At 55.1% G+C, this 9,062-nt stretch overlaps 1 protein-coding gene across 6 annotated transcripts; it reads right to left on the bottom strand.

The window, feature by feature from the left end:
- Window positions 1-1,976: 1,976 nt before the first annotated feature.
- Window positions 1,977-7,687, bottom strand: CITED1 (Cbp/p300 interacting transactivator with Glu/Asp rich carboxy-terminal domain 1). Of its 6 annotated transcripts, XM_039219865.1 has the most exons (4): window positions 7,160-7,199; window positions 6,804-6,822; window positions 3,193-3,317; window positions 1,977-2,582 (listed from the first exon to the last, which is right to left on the bottom strand). In XM_039219865.1, the coding sequence occupies exons 3-4, from the start codon at window positions 3,250-3,252 to the stop codon at window positions 2,055-2,057; spliced, it is 588 nt and encodes a 195-aa protein (XP_039075796.1). In that variant the 5' UTR covers window positions 3,253-3,317; window positions 6,804-6,822; window positions 7,160-7,199; the 3' UTR covers window positions 1,977-2,054. The 6 variants fall into 6 exon arrangements, with proteins under 6 accessions (XP_039075796.1, XP_039075794.1, XP_039075795.1 ...); XM_039219863.1 differs by lacking the exons at window positions 6,804-6,822; window positions 7,160-7,199 and adding an exon at window positions 7,332-7,687; XM_039219864.1 differs by lacking the exon at window positions 7,160-7,199 and having other exon boundaries at window positions 6,804-6,925.
- Between the last annotated feature and the right edge of the window lie 1,375 nt (window positions 7,688-9,062).

Here is a 9,062-nt window from a genome sequence, read left to right as displayed (position 1 = left end):
GATGCTCAACCCACAGAGCCACCCAGGTGGTCTGACCTAAATCTTCTTTTAAAACCCAATTGTTTCTTTTTTATTTTTATTTTTTTAATTTCTGAAAGAGAGAGACACAGCGCGAGCAGGGGAGGATCAGAGAGAGAGGGAGACAAGGAATCTGAAACAGGCTCCAGGCTCTGAGCTGGCAGTCAGCAGAGCCTGACGTGGGGCTCGAACCCATGAACCGTGAGATCATGACCTGAACTGAAGTCAGACACTTAACCGACTGAGCCATCCAGGCGCCCCAAAACCCAATTGTTTCTAAGGGTAGATATGTCCTTGTGTAAAGGCACAGAACAAGGCCAGTGAGGATATACTACAAACAGATAAACAGTTTTTCCTCTATGGAGGGCAGGAGTCAATTGGGATTGAGGGAAAGAGTTGGTCAAAGGGTACTTTAGCCTTACTGGTAGGTAAAGTTCCTACTTTTCACAGGGAGATTATACCATTTATCACTTGTGAGATATTAAAACAAATGAGGCGGTTCAATACCAGGAAGCTTTCCCCAGACTTCCCAGGCAAATGGAGCTGTTTCCTTTCATGGGATCAAATAGCATTTTCCTCGTGTTCTGGGAAATAACTGTGCTGTACTTTGTTGGTGCCTTTCTTCTGGGTGGTGAACATCCTCAAAGATAGAAACTTTATCTATTTCATGCTCCCAGTGCCCAGCAGTGTGTGGCCCACAGCAGGTGCTCAGGGAGTGAACCCAATGTGTTGCCTTGGCCAGTGGGAAGTGCTTTGAGAGCACTTGTATGGGACAGGCCTGACTTTAGTCCTGAGAAATAGATTAGTTGTTGCAATATCCAAGTAAGAATGTCTCCGGGAGTCTGAAATATGGGTAAAGGAGTCTCTGGGCTCTTGGATTGGATCAACACGAGGATGAGGCTGGCATCCCCAAAGCCAGGATCCAATTCAGTGTTTACTGAATTGTCACGTGGCATGCTTCTGAAGCCACTTCCTCTTTAGCAGTTAATCTAACAACAAGGGTTATATCCCCAAACGTTGAACTTCTCAAGCCCAGCAGTAATCTGTATCTCTAAGGTGAAGGGGCCAGCCTAAAGAAACAGGCCAGGAGGCCTGGAGTTAGGACACGCACACCAGTGTCTCACCCTTGGAGGGGTTGAGCAACTGTCTGACAGACTTAAAGAAGGCACCTAGCATACCAGACTGTAATCATGGGAGTCTATTACTTTTGCAATTTTCCAGAGAAATCTTAGCTCCCAGGTCATAGAATGCTTCTGAGCATTTTAATCTATTGCTCCTAGGCAAAAGGGTAAAGGGGTGGCCTTAATGGGTCAATTAGATTGGGGCCTAGAGAGTGGATAGGGTGGCTTTTAGAGTTGTAAAGTGGGTACCATGTGGCCAGGACAACACTTTCGACTTGGATGCACAAGTGGTAAGGAGGCTGCAGAAGGGTCTGAATTAGTCTTTCCTCTGAAAATGCCCCTGGCCAGCCCCTATAGTCAACCTTTTTTTTTTTTTAACTTAAAAAATTTTTTTTAGGTTTGTTTTGAGAGAGAGAAAGGACAAGCCAGGGAGAGGCAGAGAGAAGGAGAGACAGAATCCCAGGCAGGCTCTGTGCTATCAGCATAGAGCCCAATGTGGGGCTCGAACTCATAAGCCCTGAGATCATGACCTGAGCAGAAATCAAGAGTCAGATGCTTAACCAACTGCATCACCCAGGTGCACCACCTGTAGTCAACCTTGAATAGGACAGCTTTCCTGGGGTCTTAGGGCAATGAGGCTAGGTCCTTGGGCTCCTGGAGGGCTAAGGGCCAGTGGCAGTGGCTGGAGGCATTTGGTGAGCAGCCCCCTCTGGGCCTCCCCCTTCCTCCCAGCTATCCCCCCACCACTTCACCATGGGCCTCAGAATTGCTAAAAGGAACAACCAGACCATGCTACATGCCTTTAGACCTCAATGAGGAACACAACCAGCTGGCCCATCTCTTTGTAAGTAACTTTTATTTTTATTTACAACAGAATCAGTGGCTTCGTTCCTCCATCTTTAGGGACAGTTGGCATCAGCAGCCAGATGGAAAGTCTGCCGTGAAGTCAAACTCATTCTGCCCCAGCCACAGCTCCGGCAGCTCATTGGCCCGGTCCAGTCCCAGTTCCACCACCAGCGACATCAGCACCTCCTCATCCACTGGGTCCGAGTCGATGATAGCAGGGCTCTGGGCACCGGTAGAAGGAGAGAGTGACCCCGCCCCTCCCACCTGAGCCCCAAAGCCCCAGTTTTGTAGGGGCCCTGCCTCCCCAGGTTGGCCTGGAGTGGCGGTGGCCATCCCATGATACTGGCTATTGAGTTTCTGCAGCTGCATACTGGCCAGCAGATGAGGGGCGGGATGCAGGTTGAAGGGTGGGGGTTTAGTGGGAGGGGTGGTGGGAGGAGAGCCTATTGGAGATGGAGATCCCGAGGAACTAGTGGGAGCCCCACTGGCCTTGGTTCCATTCGAGGCTACCCCAGGGTAGTGCAGAATAGCCACTGCTTTGCGGTCTTTCACCCCCAGGTTAGAGTAGGCCAGAGAGCTCATCTCTTGGTTGGCATCCTAGAAGACAAAGAAAGGCACAGCATGGTAGCCCTGTTAATGGTTCAGACGGCATCATTCATCAGGCTCAGAGAGCCCCCACATATACTTCCTCTGGGGCTAGTGGTAGGGAGGAACGGAGGCCCCCTGGAAGGTTAGGCTCCCAGCTTGAGTATCCTTTTGCTACCATGGTTCTGAGCACTGAGCTCAGACCCATGTCCTCTGTGCTGGGTACCCACCGTCCTCAGCGGGTTCATGGTTTTCATCTCTCCCCTCCATCGCCCCCCACCCCAGGACCTTACCTTCACTTCACCATTCTTTTTTTTTTTTCTTTCATCATTCTGAAAAGGGTATCTCATTGGCTCTCTTCTCAGCCTCACAGCAATCTACGATGGAGTGGTCTTATGCCCCTTCTACCTCTCTGTTCCCTTATCTGCCATCTTCCAACACCTCGCTGGATTCAATTTGACCACATTTAGGCAGCAACTATTCTCAGCCTCCCCAGAGAAATCCCTGCTGTCTCCCTCTCTGCTCCAGGACACTAGACACCATGCATAGGTCTATCACCAGGCCCAGATCAGTTAGTCTTTTCATGTGTCAGGGTTTCCATCTGCAAAATGGCACCAGTTACCTCCTTTGCAGGTGAGGTGCCACCCTTGACATCAAGTGCAGGTCTCGACATGGTTGGCATTTCAGAGCCTTGGCAGAAGTTGGATAAATTGGTGGGAGATGATGCTGCCAGCTGGAGATTTTGTGCTGTATGTGAGGGAAAAGACACGATAAGGACAAAGGCTTCACTGACCAAGAAAGCACTAGCAAAGCCCTAAGCAGGGCAATTCCACACAGCTACAAGGCAAGGATAGCAACGTGGTTAGACCAAAGACCAGAAACCACCTGAGCACAGGGAGGAGATCAAGCTAGAACATTGGCCTGAGGCAGGAAAAGTGCTTGATTTAGCCAGGGGCTGCCCAGGCAGCAAGCTACCCACATCATCAAGGAGGGATGGGGGAGGGGGGAGAGAAACATGTGACTGTTTCCTCATGCGAGTGGCTTCGGAGCCCCAAGTATGTGTGTGAGGTTCACGGCTTCTGATTCTGAGGGCAGAAATGTCCCTGAGCAAGTAGCACACTTTTTCAGTGGGCCACTGACATCCAGGCTGGAGGTCTGAGACCTCCACTGGGATTGGGAGAGAGTGGGAAGGAGTTAGGGCAAGGGAGACCTGGAAAGCTGGATGCTTCGGCCCAGGGAAGGAATATGTCCCAGAAGCTAACATCATGGGGTTCGAGCCCTGCCTTGGGCATGGGTATGAGAGAAGCCGGGCTGATTAGGATGGTCCGGGGATGCTAAGGCAGCCAGAGAGCAACTAGAAATGTCTCGATTTCCTCCATGTCTCCAAGACAGCTCTGGCAGCACTGGACTTTCCCAGGATATCTGCTCTGAGCCCAACACCACACCCATCTGCAGTGACTAGTGGGAATGATTCTTCCTGGAGGGAAACTGAGGCACAAAGATGCAATGGCTTTCCCATCAGGTAGCTGTGGTTCTGGGAGCAGGACCTAGCACTCCTCTACCCACATGCCTCACCTGACCACTGGCCAAATCATCATACCCGAAATGACTCAAATGGCTCCCGAAGAAATGATTCCCTAGCTCAAGTGCCAAAGGATAAGGTGATGAGGGGGAAAAGAATGCCCCCAAACCAGAAAATTAAAAAAAATCTCTGGAAAATCTCAAGTTCTCTTCCTGGAAGCTTGTTTTTTTTTTTTTTTTTTAAAGCCCTATATTCTAGCCTTCATGATGACTTAGAGATATAGAATTTCCTAATTACAAATACCTCGTAGCTCAGTAGCTCAAAGATTCTTCAGGACCTTAACAAGGATCTCTAATCTTTCTAACAAGGTTTGAATTCTCCTTACCTCCCTCTCCCCAGTGGTCATTAGAAATCTGTTCAGATCCTTCTACAAAGTGACCGATTACTGCCTGTCTTTATCATCGCCACTTATCGGGGATGGAGGCAAGAAAAAGAGAGAAAGAAGGGGGTGGGGAGAAAACATGAGAAAATCAGCTTCTGGGTTTGCCACTGCTAGTTGATTGGAGAGCCCTGTTTCTTCTCTGAGGCAACAGGAGAATACTTCAAGCCAGCGATCACAAGACAAGGAATCTAATCCAGGTCATCCTCAAGAGCCCAGCACCTTTGGTGTCAAGCAATTTCATGGCCAAATAAAAAAATGTCTGGGGGTGGGGAGCCTTGACCATCTTTTCCTGTTCCTATCCAGCCTCCCTTTCCTATGCCGCTAGGTACCCGAACTACAAGAGAAAACACAACAGCATTAACAACAATAACAAAAAGAAACAGGGGAGAGAGAAAAGAAGTAGGGGTGAAAAAAAGAACGAGAAAAAAAGTATCTCTGTTCTGATATCAGTTCCTGGGGAAGACCATTTTACCATGTCTCCCCCTTCAGGCTGGGAGCTCCCCTAGGCGCGACCCTGTTTCCATTCGGATCTGTGGCCTCCCATCACCGCCACCTCCGCCCCCCCCCCCCCCCCCCCCCCCCCCCCCCCCCCCCCCCCCCCGCCAGCCCTGACCGCCGGCCTGGGTCTGGGCTCAGTAGGCGCTCAGTAAGTGTTATTTAATCCGTCTGACGCGGCAATATCATTTCGATCAGAATCCCGGTCCCTGCTTCCCAGAGTTTCTGTCCCCGATCTGCCACCCAGTCCATTCGAAGGTAAAACTTGGCAGCGCGGAAACGCCCCAGCCCTCTCTCCAAGCTGCGAGCTGACCACTGCGAAACCGCTGCGAGAGGCGGCTGGATAACCCGAAGCAACAAGTGCCTCCTCGCCGGCAGGCGCGTCGCGGGCCCCAGCCACCAGTCCCCGGTCCCGCCACCCTCCCTCCTCTACGGATCTTCCCTTGGGCCGCCAGCCCCGTCCCGCCTCGATGGGGGTGGGGAGGGGAGAGGAAAAAGAGAGAAGGGAGAGGCAGGTAGGGGGCCGCGTCTTTGACCTGTTGGGGGACCAAAAGTTAAAATGGCACCAACCGGATGGCTCCATCTCGATTGCTATTTTCTCACTCAGAAGGAGAAATTTAAAAATCCAAACAGTACTGCGGCTTGGCTTGGACGCGCTCTAACCAGACCAGTCAGTTTCGCCACCTGAAAACTAAAGGCCTGTTGTTTGCGGACAGCTCGCCTGCCCTCCCCGCCGCATCCCAGGTGGAGCTGCGGGAGGTGGGGGCGGCTGGGAGCATCCCTGCGCTGTGGGCGCAAGCACTCAGGCCACCAGGGCCCCGAGCGTCGGCTCCCGCGAGTGCGGTATCAGGAACCGATAGTAGAGAAGGGATGAGCAGGCAGGAAGGAGTGCGGGGTCTCGGCTTCGGCAGCGAGTTTGGGGCCCCGCGGTGCTTCCGCGCGCGGGGGCGCACTCCGCGCCGGCGGCGGCCGCTCCCGCGCCTCACCAACACTTACTGAGCGCCCGCTGAGTATCCGACGCGGCCGCAGGCTGAGCCTACCCGCTAGCCAAGTCGCCTGTAGTCAGTACTATAAGCCCGCTAGGAGAAGAGTGAGAGAGGCTCGGAGAGGTTCGGTAACTTGCCCGAGGTCACACTGCTAGAAAGTGGCGGAGCCGGGATTCGCAGCCAGGTCGGTCTGACTCCAAGTCCGACGCTCCGCGAGGTAGGGACTCAGTGCGCTGCCCGGCCCAGCAGCCCTCGTTTATAGGGAGAGGGGTGTGTGCGTGGGTGTGCGTGGGTGTGTGGGCGTGCGTGTGGGGAGAGTAAAGGTCGGCTGGGCAGAAGAGGCAAGTTGCCCAAATTGGCTAACTTCAATCCCGCAATTCCGCTGAACTCGGCCCTCAAAAGCCCTTCTCGTCTCCAGTCCCCGAAGGAAACCTGAGCTTTGTGCAGCCCCACAGCCGGAGCGTCCAGATGCGGTCCGGGCGATTAGCAAAGTCGGCGGAAGCCACGCTGGAGAAAGCGCGGGCGCAGGGAGAAAAGGTGTTGCGGTCTCCCCGGGAGAAGCGGGCGTCCGGCCCGGCTGGCGGGCAGGCGGGCGCGCTGGCGAGCGAACTGGCTAGCTGGCGGGCGGTCGGGGGCCCCTCCGCCCCCAGTGGAACAGCTTTCAAACAGAAAACAAGTCCCTCGAAGCCCCCCGGCCCGCCCGGCCGCCGCCCGCTCCCCACACCCGCTCCGCTGGAGTCCCTGGCCCCACCGACCAGCTCAGCGCCCTGCCCGGTCGCCCGGCTTACCTCTGCGAAGCCGCCTGCCCTGGAGAGAGGGAAGCGCGGAGCCCGGTGAGCCGCGGGCGAAGCGGCGGAGCCCCCAGCCCCTGGCACGCACGCCGCCACCGCCGCCGCGAGCCGGTCGCACTCAGTGCCACACGACCCCGGGGCGCCTGGGTAAAGCCCGCACCGCCGCGCCGCGCCGCCGCCGCACCGCACTGTGCCGCGCCAAGCAGCCCCGGCCCGCGCCCGTGCCCGCCCGCCCGCCCGCAGCTTCGGCGCCTGACTCCCGGGCGGTGGCGGTGGCGGCCGCCGCGCTCCTTTCCCGGCGCCAGGGACCCAGCTCTCAAGCCCCCATTGCCGCCCGGAGAGCCCTGACGCACACGCAAACGGCAGCAGGCTGGACTCGGCTAGGAATCCCAGGAAGGACAGACCCTTTCCCCCCCTTTTCCCCCCCCCCCCAATTTCCACGTCTTTATAACCGGCTTAGGGCATTATTAGCACATGTCCTGGCTCGTGGGCGAGTTGGTGGCAAAATCTGAACTGGATACTCACCGGGGGCCAGAGCGGGTGCTATGCCTTCCTCAGCCCTCTTCTTCCTCTCCAAGAACGACCCCTCGCAGGCGGGCTGCGGGCGGGCAGCCGGGCGGAGCGAGCCTCCTCTCGGCAGCTCAGCGGTGCCCCTTCTGCAGCTGTGCCGCTGGGAACATTTTATAGCGGCGGCTGGCGTGTGTGGCCCTTTAAAGGCGCTCAAGCTGGTGCAGTCACCGCGGATCGTGTGAAAGCGAAGGGCCGGCTGGGGAACGGAGTCCGAGCGGCCTCGCGGGTCGGACAGCGCCGGGGACCATCCGCGGTTCCCGGGGTGGAGCCGGGGGGCCCAGGCCGTGGGCACCCTCAGCTTTGAGCCCCAGGCCGACGCCTGCGCTTCTGAAGCTGGGGGTGGCCCGTGCCCGGGACATGGTCTCTCCCCACCTCCCTGCATGGACTTGCCCAATAAATTCCACTTAGCAATTTCGCTAAGGCGAGGGAGAGCTGTTAGTGTCTGTTTTCTGACCTAAATCTAGCGGGTGGCCAGAGCAGGCTTCAGGACGTTGGGAGGAGAGAGCTATGGGCCCAGGGAACGGCCCGGGAGAGGGGGACGCACACAAGACCGGGCTGGTGCCGGCCGGGCGGGATTTGAGTTTTCTGCACGGCTTTCTCCGAGCCTCTTTGCCCCCTTTGGGCCGCACCATCTTGTTGAAGGGCTGATGCTGGGAGTCCCTTTCCCCCTAAAGTCCCCGGATTCCGGACAGAGGCTCATGGAGGGCCTATTCGGCAGCGGCGGCTTCCCTCAAAGCCTGAGCAGGGGGTTGGTTCGAGGGACTCTCGCTTGTGGTCAGCCCTGGCGGAAGGAGGCTGGCGGGATGCGACGCGGTGATAAGCTTGCCCACTGGGACCATGGGGCCAGGTGCAGCTCAGGAAGCACGCCGCCGAAAAGCCAAGAACTGGCAGCCGGGTCCGAAGAGCTTGCCCCGGAGCCCGGAGCTTCTGCCTTCCCATGATGCCAGGTTATTTTATTACGATTATATAATCATTTCCATCTAGCAGGAATAACATTTTGCATTTGGAGCACATATTTCTCAGGTTGGGATACTATCTTATAAATATTTAAGGGAAACATTTATGTTTCTTTCATGTTCATGTTTCTTGTGGCCAGCAAGCTCCCATCTCACCTCTTACGGGAAGGCCACCAGGGATTATCCCTCTCCTAAACTCTCTTTTTTGGCCCCTTTCGGTAACTGCTCATTTTACACTGTTTATAAAACACATGCTCTTTTTAAAAAGTTATGATGTTAAGTGAAAAGAGGTGAGGGACTGTCATGAAGTCATTTTCACTATGTATGTATTCCATCTTCTTAATTGGATTTGAAGACCTAAAGGTCTTTTTCTTTTTTTCTTCTGTCATTTTTTTTCTTTCTTTCTTCCTTCCCTTTACCCTCCACCCCCTTTCCCCTAAGTGCCCTGCATTTGCTCTTTGAACAAAGTTCTGTTTGTTGACAGACTAGCCAGCTTACTGACTTAAGGATGGGGAGCAAACAGAGGGACGGATCAAGGCCTTTCCTTAACATCTGGAGGAAGCGGAGGGCGTGCTCTGGACGCCAGCTAACCCCCTTCCCCAGCCCCAAAAGCTACCTTGCGCTGCTCTGTTCCTTTCCCTCACCCTGCCTCAACACAAACCCCTTGAACAACCACACCCCACACACCATTTCTCACTTTGTCCAAAGATCTTTGGGTCGTGTCCACTTT

This window comes from Hyaena hyaena, unplaced genomic scaffold, assembly GCF_003009895.1.
Source record: "Hyaena hyaena isolate Hyena2069 unplaced genomic scaffold, ASM300989v1 scaffold_844, whole genome shotgun sequence".
NCBI classification, from domain to species: domain Eukaryota; kingdom Metazoa; phylum Chordata; class Mammalia; order Carnivora; family Hyaenidae; genus Hyaena; species Hyaena hyaena.
This window is presented reverse-complemented; position numbering and strand designations above follow the sequence as displayed.